The 20,343-nt window shown below is 50.3% G+C and overlaps 1 protein-coding gene across 1 annotated transcript in view; it reads left to right on the top strand.

Moving 5' to 3' along the window:
- PKP1 (plakophilin 1) overlaps positions 1-1,544 on the top strand; it is a 46,552-nt gene extending 45,008 nt beyond the window's left edge. The window contains exons 12-13 of the mRNA XM_054648899.2: positions 45-129; positions 1,473-1,544. Of these exons, the coding sequence (XP_054504874.1) occupies positions 45-129; positions 1,473-1,544 (157 nt within the window). The remainder of the gene's footprint in view (positions 1-44; positions 130-1,472) is intronic.
- Positions 1,545-20,343: the final 18,799 nt, after the last annotated feature.

The raw sequence follows: 20,343 nt of genomic DNA, 5'->3' as shown, positions 1-20,343 counted from the left end.
GCTCTGTGCCTGCCATAATCCTCCTTTTGCTTTCACCTTCCCAGCTCCTGTCCAAAAGCAGCTGAAGCTGCTCGACTTCTCCTGACAGACCTTTGGTCCAACAGGGAGCTGCAGAGTGTGCTCAAGCAGGTAAGGACAACACTCCTGCTTCTGGGAGTCAGGAGCAGCTCTGGGTTGTTCATCTGCTGAGGTGGGGAGCTGGTAAAGGCCCTGATCCAGCAGCAAGGAGGGCAGGGCCCAGAAGGAGCCTGGGGCACTTGGCCTGGCATCTGAGCAGGTGGCAGGGGGACACTGCTGGGACTCACTCTGGGGACAAAGCAGAGGGTGTCATGCCTGTGTCAGACACCTTCCTCCCTGGGGATGGTGCTGGAATGTTCCCCAGCACAGCCCCCTCACTCTGGGCTGGGACATGCTGGGTGTTCCACCCTCCTTTAGGGGCTTCCCTTCTCTGCAGCCCATTGTGTCCCAGCAGGTGCCTGGCAAGGTCCCTCCTCTCTTTCCCCTCATTTTCTTCTGTGTCCATGGCCCTGCCCTGTGGTTACATCCCCCTGCAGTCAGAGTAAGCTTTCAAACCAAGAGGAGAGGAGTATTTGGGATTTGTTTTACTCCCTGCAACAGAAACTGGGAAAGTGCAGAGCCAAACAGGCACTGAGCCAGCTCCAGCTCCCTGCCCCAGCTGCTCCCAATTCCCAGCTCCCTGCTCCAGCCCCCAGCTCCAGCTGCTCCCAATTCCCAATTCCCAGGTCCAGCTACTCCCAATTCCCAGCTCCAGCTCCCAGTGGCTTTCTTTAAACAAGTTTGGGTTTTTCCAACTCAAAAGCAGCAGCACTTGCAGGGAGTACAGGGCCAAATTAAAGAGGAGGAGGGATCCCTACAAAGGGGAGCACCTGGAGGCAAAAGCAGAGCATCCAAAGTCTGTTCCCACATTGACAGTGAGGCCTTTCTGCAGAGGAGCTGGGGTGGTTTTGTGCCAGGCTCTGCTCACAGCCCATGCCAGCTCATTTTGGTGTGACTGAGTCACTCTGGTGTTCACACACAGGTTTATTGCAGAGGTACCTGTCAGGGAGGAGGATGGGAGTCTGCAGGGGTACCTGCACCATGTGAAGACTTCTGCTCTTTTATCAGGATGAGGAACTAAATGAAACAATACTGAGTGAATGATTCAATAGAAGTTCCCTCCAAAAACCAGGAGGGGTCCAGCTCTGGGTTGATGGAAGGCAAAAGCAAGGAAAAGCCATCTGGTCTAGGGGAAGGTGTCCCTGCCCATGGCATGGGGTGGGATGAGATGAGCTTTAAGGTCCCTTTAACCCAAACCATCCCATGGTTCTGTGATTCTGTGGAGTTCACCAGTAAGGGTGACAAAAGTACCCAGAGGCCTGACAGAGGAGGTTGGCTGAGGATGAAGCACACTTTGCTCAATTCCTGCTCTCAGTGTAGAAACTGATATGCGCCTCATGTTTCTGCTTTTTTAGCAAGGATTTGATAAGAACATGATGGGATCTTTAGCTGGAACGACCTTCAGGACCCTCTCCTCGAGATTTTAGAGCCTCTCCGTGCACATTCAGGCTGCAGGTGAGAACATGGGGAACATGGGAACATGGCCCTTGTGGGAACATGGCCCTTGTGGTGGATTCGAGACACAGGAATCCTTTGAGATTGTTGCTACTTTTGATCACTTCAGGAGTGTGTTTGTGAGATTTTCATCCCAAATTTTCCCAGCCCAGTCTGTTTCTATGAGAGGTCAGAGGCTGTGCTGTCCCTGGGCCCAGGGCAGATGTTGCCCCCACTGCCCAGCTGTGCATTTTGGAGATGCTCAGCACAGATGTCACAGGACAGACAAAGCTGCTGGGCTCAACTGTGCCTCTCCCTTCCTTTGCCAAGCAATCTCTGATTTCAGTGCATTTTTCCAAACCCTCACAGGTGAGGCTCTTCTGGGATTCTCCCTGGCCCTCATTCCTGAACTTTGAGCGGTGTTAGCCAGACAGTGCCAGTAATGTGCAGTGAATTCCAGCACATCCATGGCTTCACTAGCCTTAACTAATAGTTTGAGCCCTTAATCTGCCTGTCAACCTCAGGTCAGAGTTGAGAACCACATTCTGTCAACTGAAAATCTCAAAAGAGAATCAGGGAAGAGAAACCATGGGCAGAATTTCCAGGGCATCGTTATGGGTTTATATTCAGTGAGAAATGAGGATTTAACCCATCAGGCACTTTTCACTCATGATTCCCACTGAAGGGAAAAGCTTTAAGCACTTTGAAAATACCAGAGGTCTCTTGGATAATGTCTGAGATTATGCAGAGGGAATTACTTGCTCCCTTCCCCAGCATGGTCCTTGTGATCAAACCAAGGGAAAACAGTGCTAAAGCCCCTTCCCTCCCTCTGCCCAGGAATGGATTTCACTTCCTTCTCTGTTGGGATGTTTGCACTGGGACTCTGAGGAGGGTGGAAGTCCAGGGTGAAAAGCTTTGTGCAGCTGAGAAACTGCAGCCAGGCTCAGAGAAAAGATTAAAAGTTGGGGTTTGCTGTAATGAAAAGATCTCTTGAATGCTTTAATTATCTGGGGTTTTGCTTTTTCTTTGTTTTATTTCTTTTCTATTTCAGAATTTGGAGTTGGTTCATGTCTAGGAAGAGCAACGCTTCCATGATTCCTGAGGATGTTAAAGATGTAGAGAGTTTCTGAGTTCAACTCAACTGTAAAGCAAACCAAACATGTGGATTTCATGTGGATGACACTGATATTTTTAAACATTTTCTTCTTTTTAGGGGGGAGAAGGGACTTTTATATACTTTCTCGATGTCAATAATTATTTTTTTGCCAAGAGTGTGTCTGTGTAACTCTGGGTGTGATGTAGAGGTGTGTGCAGGCAGCACACAGAGCACACGTGGGGAGCAGGATCTTCCTCCAGTTTAGTCCCCTGTTTTCCACCCAAGGTCAGGGTGATTGTGCAGTTTAACCCCTTGCAGGATTTTATTCCAACTTCACCCTATCCATGCACCAAATACTGCCATGCTAAAAATTTGTCACAACGTGTTTTTATTCACAAACACATAAAAAGTCAATTTTAGGTCAAGTTCCCCCTTTGCATCTGTCCATTATTAACAGATACACACAAGGATTCTCTTCTTTCCAAGTCTGGTTATTCCTCACAGTTATGAGCAAGGGCTTCTTCTCTGCTTAGGATTTTTCTCTGATAATTGTTAACATTTTCTTTCCTGTCACATGAGCTCTTTATCTCAAGAAGCAAATTGACACCTGCAGATTCTCTCCCAGGCCTCCATCACCCTTCCCTGAAGCTGTTTGTGAGAGGACATTTGGGACACAGCTGCAGAGCCTGAACATTCCCAGGTCCTGATCCATTCTGGGCACCAAAGCAATTCCAGTTCCTGACTGTGCCTGGACAAAGGTGGCATTTGAGAAGCTGAGCAGGACAGGCCAAGTGTTTTCCCCCTGGAATCAATGATTGCCACAGGAATGAAAGAAGGGAGGGATGTGTTCTCTTTAATCATACTTTGTTTTTATTGATCAATGTAAAGAACTGGTACTGATGTGCAAAGGCATGTGAGCACTTGTGTGATGTCAGGTTTGGAAATGTTTTATTTCTCGGGATCTTGAATTGCATTAGTCTGCCTGTGATGCTGAGGCTGTGCTGAGGGACTGCTGAGCTCATTTCAGAGCAACTCCATTCTCACAACCTTCCTCTCTCCAGAAGAAAAATATCCTTCCCATGGAGGGGACACAGCTCAGACTCACAGGGAAGGAGCAGCTGAGGCTGTCTTTGCTGCCTGTGCTGGTTATTATTCCTCAAAGGCTGCAGGGACACAGGGCCCTGTTTCTCAAACATCAGGGGCACAGGAGGTGCTTGGGAAGGATGGATTATGAGCCTGGAAATAGAAAAGCAGTCTCATTTTAAGTGTCAGGCTCATTAATTGGTGAGACTCAGGATATTCAGTTCATATCCATGGGGTGATCTGTGCCCACTAAAGAACCCCCTGTGAAGTTTGGGTTTGCTCTGCTGCAGTTCCAGGTGGCCCTTGCTGGTTTTCCTCTTGGGCTACAAAGAGTGGCTTCATCTTGTGCACTTTACTGAGCAGCCACTCTTCTCAGTCAGGAGCTTTCTGTGCTGAGCTGCAGCCAAATGAGAAAGGGAAAAAAGCCCCTTTGAAGTGGAGAGGCAGAACCAGGAGAATCCAGTTGGACTGAAGTGTTCCAGGAGGGTTTAAACAGAGCAAAGGGCCCCAGTCTGTGGGCAAAGCCCTTCCAGCAGTTCCCTTGCTGCATGTGGATTCCCAGATGCAAAATGTTGGAAATGCTTTGGGCAAGACCCATCTGTGGATGTCCCCAGGGGCTGCAGCATCCACAGGGCTGGTTCAGTTTGGGTGTGAAGTGTTCTGTGCAATTTTGCATTCAGGTTTGATCTGTAATGACATGTCCAACACAAGTCCTGGGAGCAGATGTTTTCCTCTGGAAAACTAATTGGGGAAACAGAACTACAAAATGGAATGATGGAATATTGAGGAAATTCACTCTAATTGGCTGTGATTTAGGCTTTATTTAAAACAGTGCAGCTGCTTTCTCCCCTAATGCAGTTACTGAGTCACTGTACAAGGCACAAAGATCAGATTATGATCATCAACTCACAATTAAATTTACAGGTGCTGGAGATTTCATTAGTGAGTATTGGACTCCAGGAGACAGATTCATCATTCACATAAATTTTATTACAAAAACCATTGTTACAGTTGTTTTTATGACAGGTTTTTTTTAAAGCTAAAAATAAAATCTGTCTCCATACTCAAAGCTCTTCCAAACGTGACTGGGCACAGCCCTGAGCATCCTCACCTGGCTGGGATGTTGTCCCTGCCCTGAGCTGGGCACACCAGAGAGGTTCCTCCCCCTGAGCTGTTTTTAGGATGCTGTTTGTCACTGCTTGCAAGCCTCAGGGCAGAGCCCACTCAGGAGAGCCATGGGCTGCAGAAATCACAACCATTCTGCCATTCCAGGGTTGTTCTGCAGCTGGATCTTCCCTGGGAAATTCTCTGATACCCTCTGTTGTCCTCCCAGTCTCCCTTTAAAATCTGGACACCAGCCTCCACCCAAGTCGTGAAGTGACTTTGATGCCCAACTCTGAGAAGCGCAGGGAAATTCAGACATTGGAGTAACTGCTGTTGCTCATAACCAACTGTTCTGGGAGCCCAGTGAGGTTCTCTCCAACATAAATTAATGCTGTTTTCACCTCCAGTATAATTGTTTTCATTCTGGGGAGGTATTTTTTTTAAGGCATGATTTTAACTGTGACATCCTCTCTCTGAGCTGGTTTCCTGTTCCTTGCTCCTTGAAGAGCCAGGGTAGGGCACACCCCAGGACAGGGACAGGGACAGGGATGGAGAATTCCTGAGGAGGAGGAAGGAGTGTGGCCAGCAGCAGCAGCAGGAGCAGTTGGACACCCAGCCATGTAAATAAACACCACCCTCACTGTCCTGGGCACAGCAGAGCTTTTTTGGTCTATTTCCTTATAAATGCTTTGTTTGTTTTGTGTGTGTACAATCCCACCCCAGCATTTCAGAAGCCTCATGGACAAATCAAAGGCAGTTTCATTCCTTTCTGAACACACACCAGTGTGAGACCAACTCAGCCTTACCAGTCCATAGCTCTACAGTGTATTCTGTAAGATATAGGTATGTGAGAAAAATGTCTCAGAGTTTTGTTTTGGCTGTACTGTATGTATTTGCTTCATTGGAAAAGCTGAAATCAATAAAAATTGCTGAAATTTCTTCAAGCTTTCTGGTTTGGAGGTTTTATTTTGGTTGATTTGCCAGTGTTAGGAAAGAAGAAAGGTCTGAAAGGTCTGGAAAACCCTGTTACCCTGCAGCAGGAATCAGCTTGGACTGATCTGCCTTATCCAACAGGAGCAAGGGAACTGTAAATCCCATTTCCTGCAGCCTGGCACTGCCCAGGCTCCCCGGGGATGGGCACGGCCCCGAGGCTGCCAGAGCTCCAGGAGTGTTTGGACAATGCTCTCAGGGATGCCCAGGGTGGGATTGTTGGGGGGTCTGTGCAGGGCAGGGGTTGGACTCAGCAATCCCTGTGGGTCCCTCCCAGCCCAGGATTTTCAATGATTCCATGATTTCATCCTCAGTGGATTTCTCTCCCAAGAGCTTTCACAGCCATGACTTCAGTCCATGGAAAAGTTAATTACCATTAGTGTCATTTTTGTCATTGCTGAAAGGATCCAAAGGCTGTAGCAGGGAAAACCTCTCAGCTCTTTCTAGACCTGCCCCACCTGAGCTGTGGTTGAAGCTCTGTGGTTCTGACATTTAAAAGGTGTGGTGGGGGTGGGGGGATCCTCCCCAGTTTCTCTCTGGGCCAGGCTGGGCAGGCCCAGCTCAGAGAAGTTCCTCACTCAGACCCAGCAGCTCCTGGCACTCGGTGACCTCCCCTGGACCCTTCCCCATGGAATGGCTCCTTCCTGAGCTGGGGAGCCCAGCACAGGGCACAGGGTGAGTGAGCCCAGGCCTGTGCTGGGACATCACAGATCTGATCTCTGCTCCATCCCTGCCCAGGCCTTGTCGTTGTCGAGGCGGTCACGACACAAAGCAGAGGCCACAAGCAGTCTCAGATGGCAACTCTTTATTATTGAACATGGCTGACTATTTATACACTTTCTAATTGTTTATGCTTCTTCTACCTTAACTATTGGCTACAATAAATTAACATAACACTATTGGTGAAAAGTTACAGTGACTCCAACTAACTTTCTAAAAATACTTTATCCAGCTGCAAAGTTCTCATCTTTCTTCAGTTCTTCACTTCTTTTGGTCTCCTTGGTTGCAGCCTTGGAGAGAGCTCCTTATCAGCTTCTTCTTGCTTCTCAGCTTCTTCTCACTCCTTTAGCTAACAGGATTGCTGTTAGCCCCTTCCCACAATACCTGATATTCCCTTGGAATATCAGGTTGAGCTTTTGTTGAGCTGTCACTGGGATGGGCTGGCCATGAATGGTCCATGGAGTCACCTCCACACCCATCTCACAAAAGGAAAGATTATTTCACCCCACGTGTATCACAACATGCTGATGTTTGTCTGTCATTTACCTCCCTTTCCTTGCTGGTCTCTAGCTCCCCAAAATTCCACAGACATTCCTCCATCCTCAGGAATGTCACTGATGTATCAGGTATAGCAGCTTGTGGGAATCCTCCCCATTTTCCACAGGCACCACAAACTGGAAAAGGTAAATAGCTGCTCCTCTCTGCTCCTTTCCTTCCTGAGTTCTCCTTCTTGTGATCCCCACTGATCCCCCAATCTCCTGGCAGGCCCTTCCCCTCTATTGGGAGATGCTCTGACTTTTTGGCTCATTCTTCTGACTCCAGCTGGTTGTTCCTTCAACTGCTTTTGGCAGGTTTAATGTAGTTTATGTTGAACTTGGAAGAGGTTGTGAAGCTTTCCTATTTTTGTCTTCAGCTGTTTGAAAAACACCTGCTGGTACTTCCTCCTCCTGCTGCTTACCCAGGCCAGCTGCCATCTCCTGCTCCTCAGGGAATTCCTCACTGCTGGGATGTGCTGGACTGAGCCTCAGGATGATGATTGCAGCCCACATTGCCTGGAAAATTTAACTCTCCCTTTCCTTTACCCTTTAAAAGGTCCCTCTGAGTTCCTGTTTTGGAGGATGAGCCTGTGCTGGTGGATATGAAGTGGGTTCTGTTGAGCCCAGACTTTTCCTGCTAATCAGGACCAAACTGGAAGCTGCATCTGCACCCTTTGGGGACCCCCAGCCTGCTCCATGGAATTGCTAGTGACAGCATCAAAGGATTTGGTCTTTCCATCAGACCTGCAGGAACCAGAGCCCAGTGCAGGATGAACAAAGGACTTTGTACTCCCAGGGCTGGGGGGCACTGGGGTGTGCAAGCACTGGAGCAGCCTCACACAGGGACAAAGAGCAGCACCTCTTGATCTCCTTCAGGAGACTTTTCAAAGCAGATACCTGGCAAAGGGGAATGAGCTCAGCTCTGAGCTGTGTTTGATATTTACTCAAGGCAAGGCTGAGGAATAATCCTCTACCACTGCCAGAATCTCATGAACAGAGGATTTGCAGCCCATCAGACAGGCTGGGCACACTCTGTGAGCCATGCAAGGGACAAGGGACAGGTGCCACTCCCTGCACGTGGCTCAGAGCTGCTTTCCAGGAGCACCCTCTGCTGCTCTGCTCAGGCTGCTGAAGGGTGGGTGAGCACTAAAGGATTAAGCATAAAGGCAAAGCATCAAAACTCAAATGTCTAAACCAGCTTTGGGTGGACCCAACAGCCCTTCAAAGCCTGATTGCATTTCAGCTGTGATCACTCAGACTGCTCCTGGGCCCTGGCACAGCAGCCGTGTTTGTCACTGGCCTTGAATGTGGTACATAATAATTGTTTTAATAATTGTTTTAAAAGCCCATTAGGGAGCAGCACATCCAGCAGTCCTTGTGAGGATTAAATTTGACATCACAAACATCACCAACTGGGGATGTTCAGTGTGCAACTTCTTCAGGCATGAATCCCACCTGAAGTCACATCTAAGAAAGGTCACATCAAGGACAGGCTGGGAGTTGCCTCCTACCCAGTCTGGAGTGTCTACAAGGAATGCAGATGAGTCCTGCTGCCCATTCCTGAGTCGCTCCCTGGACACTGAGAAGGGCAGGACATGACAGTGTAGCTCAGAACACTTCTCCACTAGGGAAATGAATTCTTGCTCACCTTTGGAGCCAACACACGACCACGTGCTCAGATCTCTGTCCATGTGCAGCAGGTGAAATGAATCCCAAGAAACCACTGGGTCTTTTTGGGGTCTGCATCCTGTGTGTGGACACATGACAAACGCCCAGTTTTGGATAGGGAAGTCCGTGGACACACTCAAAGAGCACAGGGAGGGTGCAAGGTGGGATTCAGCTGTGCTGTGCTGTCCCTTCAGAGCCTGGCTCTGACAGAGGTACTGATTTAGCCCATGTGTAATGGGACTTGCAGCAGGGGAGAAAATGGACACTACAGGGTGCAGAGCACCCACAGAGCATTCATTGTCCCAAAGAGAGCAGGCACTAAATCCTTGGAAAACATACAGGTCCTACAGCCCCAGGATCCCAAATAATCCATGGGGCTCCACCAGCAAAGCCTCATCCCACCAGCCAGGCAGCCCCTGGCACAGCCCCTTCCTATCCCACAGCACAAAGTCTGAATCCTTTTTCTCTGCCTGTGATGCTTCAGGGCATCACAGACCCCGCTCTTCATTTTCAGGTCCATGGGATTCTATCCCACAGGTCCCAGGCACCAGAACTTCCTGACTTTCCCAGGCTTCCCATGCAAGAGAATTCCATGGCCCAGGTTCCAGCCTGAACCGTGCAGGAAGCACTGAGCCCAGGGCAGAAACCTGAACAGCCCCGAGGACCCTCCAGCACCAGCAGCCCCTGCAGGGACACACAGAGCTCCTGCTGGGACAGGCTGGCTCAGCAAAGTCCCTCTGTCAGCGTTTCCCAGCTGCTGGGAGGGATCAGCCCCAGCTCAGGCTGTGCTGTGGCCCCATGGCCAGGCACAGACACTGCTGGTGGCAGTGCCACAGCCCCAGGGCAGAGTTTGGCACTGGCACCCAGAACCCCCAGCCCCAGGGCAGCTCCTCTGGGAGCTGGGCTGGCTCAGGAGAGGGCAGAGCCCCACAGGGACTCAGTCCCTGCTTGCCTGCCCTGGAACAGGCAGGACTTTGGGCTCCTGTACAGCCCCACTTGTTACCCAGCCTTGCAGGCTGGATCTTGCGCAGAAGTTGTTGCAGATCCCACATTGTTCTTGGGCCCTTTTTTGGTGTTTCCTAAGCTTGTCTTCATCTCAGGAGAGCCTTTTGAGGGATCCCCAGGATGCATCCCAAGCACAGGGCCATGTCCCTTTCATCCAGTACCAGGAAATTTTTCCTCTGCACTGCTGGGATGCGGAAAACTGAGCCTGAGTCTCCATCAGGGTGGGGGCAGCAGTGACACCCAGAGCAACATTTCCCAGATAAAGGAAACTGAGAGCATTTTGTCAGGATGTGGCATCTACTCCCAAGCCCCAGGAATGCTTCTCCCATCCCAACTCTCTGCAGCTTGATCCTCTCATGCAGAAAAGGCTTTGATGAGAGGTTTTGATGTAATTACTTCCCTCTTACCCCCTCCTGGATGTGGTGGCAGAAATGAGATGAGATCCCTGGTGCAGAAATGAGATCCCTGATGCAGAAATGAGATCCCTGGTGCTCTCAGCCTCATCATCCCAGCTGATGGGGACCAAGAAAATGTTTCAGCACAAAAAGAGCATTGCAGGAATCCTTGCAGGATACCAGGGAATGCCATTGGGAAGGTGGGACTGCTGACAGGCATTTTTAGGAACCAGATCTGGTCTTGATCAACACTTTGGCCAATATTTCAGCTCCTGGACGAGACCTTGGGTATCCCAAAAGTGGGAGGTTGTCCAGGATTGTCAAGCAAATTGTATTCTATTTACCATCTGTATGGCAGTTGTATTCAGTTAAGTGGGCAGTTTTCCTTATCTCTTCCATGACTGGGGAGGCATCTGCTGATAACAGCTACTGAATGTCCCTGCATGGCTGATAAGAACTACAGCATCCCATTGGGAGATGTGAGCCCAGAGGGAGGAGCCAAGCATTCCTACCTGGATATAATCTGGAGATTCTGGAACACCAGCACAGCTTCTGCACTGGATTGCCCAGAGGAACAGCAGCTGCCTCTGCCACTGGATCTTCAGAGGCAGAGACTGCACCTTTCTCCAGGATCCCTGCTCCAGCAGAACCAGCCCTGACCCTGCAGGAGGGCTGAGCCACAATTCCAATGGTTCTGCTGCCAACAGCCTGACCCACAGGGTGTCAGGCTGGGTTCTGACTCTGGCAGTGTTGGTTTGGTTCACTGCATTGTTTATTTTATCCTTTTATTTTCTTCCCTATTAAAGAACTGCTATTTCCTGCTCCCATATTTTTTGCATGACAGCACCCTAATTTAAAATTTATGGCAATTTGGAGGGAGGGTTTACATTTTCAATTTCAGAGGAGGCTCCTGCCTTCCTTAGCAGACGCCTGTCTTTCAAACCAAGACAGAGGTGGCCAGAGCTGAGTACAGGTCCTGCAGCAGTCCCAGAGCTCAGCACTGTGTGGGTGCAGGGCCTGCAGGGACCCTGCATTGGCTGCATTTCTGCAGAGGAAAAGCAAAGCAGCCAAACCCTCAGGCTGGGCAGCAGGGAAGAATCCCCTCATGTCCAGGGTGGGTATGGCTTCCCAAGGGAATGCCATGGGAAAAAAAGCAGGTGGAAATTTTCAAAGTTCATAAATCTATTGGCTGTTCCTGGCACTGCAAAACCCAAATACTTTTCCAGGGAAGGAGAGTAGGTCCTGCCTTTCCCTGGCACCTATCTCACAAAGAGCCTCACAAGGTAAGGATCTTAACGAGAGCTGAGCTCAGGCAGTCCCTGTCCTTGCTTTGGGTCCCCAGGCCAAGTTTCGGTGTGGTAGATGCCCCAGCCTTTGCTGTCCAGTGAAGGGCAGCAGAGATTTGCTTTGTGCATTGCAGTGCCTTCTTCCCTATGTTTTTTACTCTTTCTCCAGCAAGCCTCCTTCTCTCCCAGTGCAGGTAACTCCTGCTTCAATCAACAAGGATCTCTCCCAGCAGAACAGGGCTGAAAGAAATGCTCAAAAAATGTAAAGGGAAGAATTGGAGATTATCTGGGAGCCTTTGAGTAGAAAATTGATTCCTGTTTCCCTCCAGGGGAGGAGACACAGCCAGGAGGGAGAAAGACACTGGAAAGGATCATTGGAGCAGGGTCACTGGCAGGATTTCAGTGGGACCCTGGATTTCCCAGGCAGCAACACATCTCTTAAATGGCTTCTGTCATTCTTGGCTGTGCAATGAGAAACTGGCTGTGCCTATCCCAAATATTTTTCTTTTTTTTCCCAAGGGTAAGCCAGAAGTCACACAAATGATTTCCCGCAGGACGTGCCAAAGCAGAAGAGGAGCCAGGAGAGAGGGAGCAGCAGGAGATGTCTCAGGGAGTGTTTATGGCATTTGCAGTGGTGGCTGCCTGGTAAGGGAGCAGATCCCACACCCAGCACCCTCTGCCCCTGGAGCTTGCCCCAGGCTCCAAGAGCAGCAGCAGCAGCACAGGCGGAGCCACTGCGAGCCCGTCTGGGGCTGAGTCACTGCCCAGCCCTGCGGGGACTGTGGGAGCAGAGCCCAGGGGGCTCCAGCAAAGGCACAGCAGAGAGGGGCAGAGCCAATCTGACCCCATCCCATCCCATCCCACTGCCAGGGCAGAGCCAACCCGACCCCATCCCATCCCATCCCATCCCATCCCACTGCCCGGGAGTGCGGCTACAGCAGGGACAGAGCTGTGTGCTGAGGGATGGATGGATGGATGGATGGATGGATGGATGGATGGATGGATGGATGGATGATGGATGGATGGATGGATGGATGGATGGATGGATGGATGATGGATGGATGGATGGATGGATGGATGGATGGATGATGGATGGATGATGGATGGAGGGATGGATGATGGATGGATGATGGATGGATGGATGGATGGATGGATGGATGGATGGATGGATGATGGATGGATGGATGGGGGATGGATGGATGGATGGATGGATGGATGGATGGATGGATGATGGATGGATGGATGGATGATGGATGGATGGATGGATGGATGGATGGATGGATGGATGGATGATGGATGGATGGATGGATGGATGGATGATGGATGGATGGATGATGGATGGATGGATGGATGGATGGATGGATGGATGGATGATGGATGGATGGATGGATGGATGGATGGATGGATGGATGGATGGATGATGGATGGATGGATGGATGGATGGATGGATGGATGGATGATGGATGGATGGATGGATGGATGGATGATGGATGGATGGATGGATGGATGGATGGATGGATGGATGGATGGATGATGGATGGATGAGCTTTTCTTCCAGTGATTGAGGCAGTGATAGGCTGATGGTGACTTTCAGGTCTCCAGGAAGGGGATGGGATGGGATGGGATGGGATGGGATGGGATGGGATGGGATGGGATGGGATGGGATGGGATGGGATGGGATGGATGGGATGGGCAGACACCTTTACTTATAGGCAGGAGTGCTCAGCTTTGCCCTGGGACAGGTCAAGCAGAGCCCAGTGCTGACAGAGCCAAGAGCACAGGATTTGGGAATATCTTCCCAATGAATGTCCCCAGCCACCACCCTCCTGCCATGGATCATCCCTGCAGGGGGAAGTGCCAGCAGATTTCTGGGGCTGTGCAATCCCCAGAAACCAGGGCTGGGGTTTGTCCCACACATCTCCTGGGGTTTGTCAGAGGGAGGGACCCTTCTCCCCTCCACCTGAGCTGGGGAACAGGAGCAGATTGTGACAGGGGGCATGTGCAGTGTCCTGCAGCCCCATGGCTGTGCCAAGGACAGGGTGGTGACCATGATCCAACAGCAGCAGAGCCACCGGCACCTACCAAGAACTATCCAAAGGGGAATGCAGCCTGGCCAGAATTGTCCAAGGGCAGCCCCTCCACACCCTCCAGTGCAGAGCTGGGCTCCCACCCCAGGAGCACCAGTGGGGCACAGCCCAAGGCCAAGCCCTGAGGAGGAACCAGGCCAAAACCATTGGTGTATCCAGCTGTGCTTGGGTGGATGCTGCAGGAACAATCCCCGTGTGAGAGCACTGTGGCTGTTTCTGTCCATGTTTCTGGATGTGCCACTGGGCTGCTCCTCCTTCCCAGGAGGACCAGGAGCACGAGGTTCCCAAGCCCAGGTGTTGACACCACCCTGTCACCCTTCCCTGGGCCACAGTAGGCAGAGGGGCTGGCACCGTGATGCCTCTTTCCTTCAACATTCCAGGCCCAGCCAGGAGTGGGTTTCTCTCCTTTCCAGGTGCCTGGTTGTCCCCAGAGTGTCTGCTCTGCTGGGTTTGGGAAGGTCCCAGGCCATTAACATGGAGTACCTGCTTTGGTCCTGAGCTGCCTCCACAAATCCCTGCAGAAGAGGCAGCTCAGGCATCCCAGGGAGTTCCCTGTGCCTCCTCCTTCCTAGAAATTCTGGCAGAAAACTCCTCACATAACCTCAGATGCTCTGTGATACCCTCAGACACCTGGTTGGAGCAAACTGGACTCATGGAAGGGTCCTTGCCCATGGCAGGGTGCTGGAACCGATGATCCTTGAGGTCCTTTGGTCCTTTCTGACCCAAATTGTTCTGTGGTTCTTTGATTCTGTATTTTTGAGCTTGGGGGTGTCTCCAAGCATAATTTATTCAGGACAAATGTGCCAGCAGTGCTGGTGCAGGGCAGGGCAGCCATGCCAGGGGTGGAAGCAGAGGATGCCCACAGCACCTCCCACCCCTGTGCATGGAGTTGCACTATTGGCAGCTTCCTTGGTTGTTTTTTTTAAGGTGCCACCAACGCCTCTCCACAAACTGAGCTCAATAACCACATCTAGGAAGGTTTCCCCACCTTCCTGACCTTTATTGCTCCTTCCTTGTTAGGAGGAATCTCCAATGCACCCACACTTGGACAGCTTAAAATGAGACACTGAAGTCTGAGATGGTTTCTCTGGGTTCCCTTCATAGCCAGTGGGGAGAAATAAACTGCCCAGCATGTGGTTCACCTCATGGCCAGGCAGAGGTGGATGGAGGGGCAAATGAACAGTTTTCTATTTCCACTGCTGGTTGAGGAAGTGCAGATTAAGAGAAGCAGAGCTCAGGGCACAGGAGGGCTGGAACCTGACCCTTTATCTCCTGGGAGAGCACAGGCACAGGCACAGGCACAGGCACAGGCACAGGCACAGGCACAGGCACAGGCACAGGCACAGGCAGCCTGTGTTCCCTGCAAAGGAACAATCTCCTTTCCAGGAAGCCAGACCAGGTCTGGCCTGGCAGGCTGGGATGCCAAAACAACACATTCCTTGTGTCTCTGACAGGAGCTGAAAGTGCTGCCAGCCCAACAAAGGAGGTGAAACCACAGCAGCTCTGCAGGGCTCCTGCAGCTCCTGCTGCGCCTGAGTGGCTCCCACCACTGCAGTGCTGCCAGCTCCTGCCTTGCCATCCCCATTCCTCTGAAATTCCCTCCTCCTGCAGTCATTACCCTACCCAGGACATTTGCTTTCTTTTCTTTGCAAGCAGGAGTCTTCAGAGAAAAGCTTGGCACACTCAGCACCACCCTTGTGCTGCAGGGTAATGCATCTTTATGGCCAGGATTAAGAGATTTCTCTGTAAATCCTGAGTGCTCTGACTCATGTTCATTGTGCTCAGCCTCTGTGGAAACCCTTCTACCTGCATTTTCTTGGCAATTTGTGGCTGCTTTCCCTATCTCTGGTCAGGCACAGCAATGCAAAGGGAGGCTGGGTAGCAAAGGAAGCTTCACCTGATTGTCCAGCCCTGCCCTCATGGGGCTCTGAGCCAGCACTGAAATGGGAGCTGGAAATTGGGAACTGGTGCCAGTAGCCACAAAAGGCAGTGAAAAGGAAACATTTTGTTCCTCAAACAAGGAATACCATTAATTCATCCTAGTATCAAGGAATAAGAGGAATTAATCATTTCTGTCCAGCAACACCAAGAAACAAAACTCATAGCAGACTCTGGGAAGGTCTCAGGAGTGCTCATGAGATGGTATCAGTGAAACCTGCAGTGAGGAGTGAGCCCTGGGAACAGCTGCCTATTTAATTCCCATTTATGTTCAGGCTCTTGCACGTGCCCAGGGCTGAGGCTCACACTCAGCAGGGCCTTTTCCCACAGGCTGGGCTTGTGCTGCTCCTGGAGCACAGCCAGGCTGGGGCTCTGCAGGGTGACCAGCACAGCCCACCTGCCATCTCTCCCTGAGGAACACATGGATATTTCTGCTCAGGGATGGTCTGGAATTCAACAAGAGGCTCATTCTGCAAGTGAGACCACTGCAATGGGGCCAGCACAGGTAAAGCACCAGTTCTGACACACAGTTCCTTGGAGCAGCCCAAATCCCTGCACACTCCAGCTTTGGAAGTGCCTCTGGTGAGATCCCAAATTTCCAGGAGCAGCACCAGTGCCCAGCTATGACAGAGCTGTTGGAGCTGCTGCTGCCCAGGGCAGGAACCTGGCCAGTTCTCCTTGGCAGAAACACAAATAAAACTGTCAATACAAGTTCTGCTCTTTGAGCCAGACACACAGGAGCTGCTTCCTGTGGACAGAGCTGATCAGAACCCCTCAGTCATCCCCAGCTGCTCATTCATGGCTTTCTGGGCTGCTTCACTTTACTCCTCTCTATAAAAATCTCAGGTTTGCAGATGCTGAACTTGACCCTGAACACACCCACATCAGGGTAGAAACTGTAAAAAAACCAAACTGTCTTCAATCTCCCCTTTTGTGTCTGAGTGGAGATAAGCAGAAAGAAGATTTAAATTAATGGCCCAAATTCCAGATTTCCAGGTGTCCTGTCGTGGTAAGGTTAATCCTGGAGCTGTTGCTGATTGCCTGGGCTGGGATGCTGAGCCCTCCAGTTCTGCCTGGCTGGTGTTAAAGAGCTTTAGACTGAAGAGTCACTGAGCCTTGAATAAGACAGAGAGAAACCAGAGAGCTGGGTGTGAGGACAATTCAGATTTTAGTGCTGTTCAGCATCTCAGGCTGAGCCTGGACTTCATTGCTCTGTCACATAAAAAGGATTGCAGATGAGCTAATAATACTTCACTCTCCCGGCCTGCTTTGCATCTTCAAAGCCTCCACAAGAACAAATAATTAATTGTCCAGAGCACAAGCTCATAACTAAGAGCTGAGAAACCAAGTGAGTCAATGTGCTTACGACAGCTCCTTGCAGTTTTCAGTAAAAACTCATTTTGGAGGAAGGGCTTTACTGGCCCAACTGGTCGCCCCATCCACATTCCAGGGACAGACCCGGGAGAAGCAACTTCAAAAGAGCAACACCTTGGCAGGAATGCCCCAAACCCAAACGTGTGGCTTCCTCCTTTTAATCTGCAGGCTCTGGGTGAAACTGCTGAGCTCACACCCTGTGCTCAGCTGTGCTAGGGGAGGGGGCTGGACAAGGGAGGCTCTGCCTGCACACAGCCCCTTCCCAGGACTGTGGATTCCAAATGAGAGGAATGGCAGATTTGTTTTACAAACGAGCTGTGGGGCTGCTGGTAGATAAAACCAGCACTGAGAGATAAAAGAAACAACAGGAAGGGTTCCACTGATTGATGGATGGAAAAAGATATTTGCTTTTACAAATAAACTTTAGGTTTGTTGATAAACGAAATTGGATATTGAAAGATGAAAGAAACAATGGGGGAAAACCCCCAAATTCCATAAGAATTGACAATTAAAAGGGAGGGTTGTGCATTAGAGGGAAATCTTTGGTATCAGGTGTTTTGGGAAGCCTGAACCTCTCAAGTACCTCAGCTAATGGGGAAAGAGAGAAGGGAAACGTGGCTGGGAAATTGGGATGAAAAGGAGGCTGCATCCTCCAAAAACCTGAGAGATCCCAGGGGAATGCCCCATGGCCTCTCCCTTTATTGGAATAAAGCCAAAAAAGGACTCCTCTGCCTCCTCTTTGGGCATAAACCTCTGGTGTTTGTGGATTAATTTTCCTGAGACAAATGAACTCCATTCCACTATCTGTTAGTGTAGAATTAGCTTTTCTTAACATAACTCTGGGTGCTACAAAGTCCATGCTCCTCCAGCTGGAGGAGCTCTGTTAAGTCCCAGCTCTTATTTCTTGCTTTGGGCAAATTCTTAAATGCCACAAGAATGTGACTTCTCTTGCAGATCCTTGGCTTTGGGGGAACGTGGGTCACATTTACCTGGGCAAAATAAAGATGAGAACATTGTTTTTTAACATGGATAAATGAAGTCAGAGCCTCAGCCCTACAGAAGAATTTAGAGATTTCAGGCCAAGAATTTTGTCTTGGAGATTCCTGCCTAGCTGTGTGTATTTCCACCAAGAAACATCCCTGCTCTGTCTCTGAGGCAGAACCTTGAAACTTTCCAAATTAAACCCAGTTTCCCCAGATCCACAGCAAATTCCAGCCCACAGATTGTGGGGGATTGCTGGGGAAGGAACACAACTGTGGGGCTTGCTCAAGGGCAGGGGCCTTTCCAAGGGAGATGCCCAGTTCCAGGACCCCTTTCAGGGCTGCCAGGCCCCATCTCACCACCCCCAGTCCCCGGGGTGCTGGATGGGCTCCCATCCCACCTGGCTGCTGTGTCAAAAACAGGTCAGAAACTGTTGAAAAATAGTTGATAATTGTTAAGCATGTACTGTTAGTTTGATTATTGTAAAAGGGGTTAAAAGGGTAGTTTTATAAATACTCAATGTACCAAAACACACCTGAGCAAAGTGCACCTCCCCCAGTGAAACAGCCAGCCTGGGCAGAACTGTCATGGGCCAATAAAGCGCCTTAAATCTGCATGCAAATGAGGGATCCAAACAGAAACCAATCCAGAGGGACAAAAAAACAGGATAAAAAGGGGGATCTGACCCAGTGGATCTGTGCCACTCCCCCTGGAACATTGGGGACATCAATGGGGACATCGATGGGGACATCACTGGGGACATCACTGGGGACATCATCAGGGACATCATCGGGGACATCACTGGGGACATCATTGGGGACATCATTGGGGACATCATCGGGAACATCACTGGGGACATCATTGGGGACATCACTGGGGACATCATCGGGGACATCACTGGGGACATCACTGCGGACATCATTGGGGACATCATTGGGGACATCACTGCGGACATCATTGGGGACATCACTGCTGAGCAGCCCCAGCACCGGCACTGCTCCATCCTTGATAGGAGCTCCTGCTCAGCCCCTGGGCCCCCTTGTTTTAGGCCTTTCTTTTTATTATAATAAATGCTTGTTAGGAAAAGTAATCCACAAACACCAGAGGTTTATGTCCAAAGAGGAGACAGAGGAGTCCTTTTTTGGCTTTATTCCAATAAAGGGAGAGGCCATGGGGCATTCCCCTGGGATCTCTCAGGTTTTAGGAGGATGCAGCCTCCTTTTAATCCCAATCTCCCAGCCACATTTCCTTTCCCTCTTTCCCTATTGGCTGAGGTACCTGAGAGGTTCAGGCTTCCCAAAACACCTGATACCAAAGATTTCCCTCTAATGTACAACCCTCCCTGTTAATTTTTAATTCTTATGGAATTTTGGGGTTTTTTCTTCCTCATCATTTCTTTCATCTTTCAATGTCTAATTTCATTTATCAGCAAACCTAAAGTTTATTTGTAAAAGCAAATATCTTTTTCCATCCATCAATCAGTGGAATCCTTCCCATTGTTTCTTTTATCTCTCAGTGCTGGTTTTATCTACCAGCAGACCCAGCTCATTTGTAAAGACAAATCTGCTATTCCTCTCATGCTGAAATCACTTTTAGTACTGGGAGTGTGGTCCCTTTTCTAACAGCAGGATGCTGAGGATGCTGCCACCATGCTCTTGCTGTCCCTCTCTGCTCTCTGAGGACTGGAAAGCCCCAGCCAGAGCTGCAGCTTCCCCTGGAGGAGTCAGAGGAACATTTCTGCACCTGTAACCCTCACACCCTGATGCAGAACTCATGGGCCCAGTGCTTTTCCATGGAGCATTGAGGCAAATTTCCAAAATACTTCTCTCAGACAAAGGGGTCTGAAATCTACAGAGGAGTTTTGTGCCTGAGGGAACCTGGTTCTTCAGGAACCATCCAGGGATGGGTTTCATGGTGTACCCACCTGCCTGGAGCCACCCTGGTTCCTCGCCTGGTTTGTGGGCAGAAGCCTTGGGGCCATTTGCATTGGTTTTCCTTCTTCCCAAAAGAGAAGCTCTTCCTTCCTTCCTTCCTTCCAAGCTGTTTGTGGGTTTGTGTCCCAAGGGCCTTCAGGCTGCAAATGGGGTTCAAGAAATGCCAGCAATCTCCAGAATCCTTTAGTTGCTTTTCTCAATGATGCTGTTTGGAGGCTGCAGTTAATCACAGGGCTCAGGAACATCCAGGACTGATTGCCCCATCCAGCAAACACTCAGGAGCTGGTTCCCATCCCAGCCAGGACCCTGTGCAGGCTCTGCCCTGCCAGTCACACAGCACTGAATCACCCTCTGGAGATGTTTATCTTTACCCACTGCTGGGAGAGACCTGGAACTGAAATCAGGCCATCCTCTGAGAGAGCTGGGAGCTGGGACAAACCTGAACCTCCTGTGCCTGATCCACCCTGAGTGGCTGGAGAAGTGTCAGGCTGAGCCCTGAGGGCACCCAGGGCTGGGTTCCAGTGGGGACATCTGGGCTCAGGAGGGCTCAGAGCTCCTCCACACTGAGCCTGGTGCAGCCAAGCCACGGTGGCAG

This window comes from Agelaius phoeniceus, chromosome 25, assembly GCF_051311805.1.
Source record: "Agelaius phoeniceus isolate bAgePho1 chromosome 25, bAgePho1.hap1, whole genome shotgun sequence".
Lineage (NCBI taxonomy): Eukaryota > Metazoa > Chordata > Aves > Passeriformes > Icteridae > Agelaius > Agelaius phoeniceus.
This window is presented reverse-complemented; position numbering and strand designations above follow the sequence as displayed.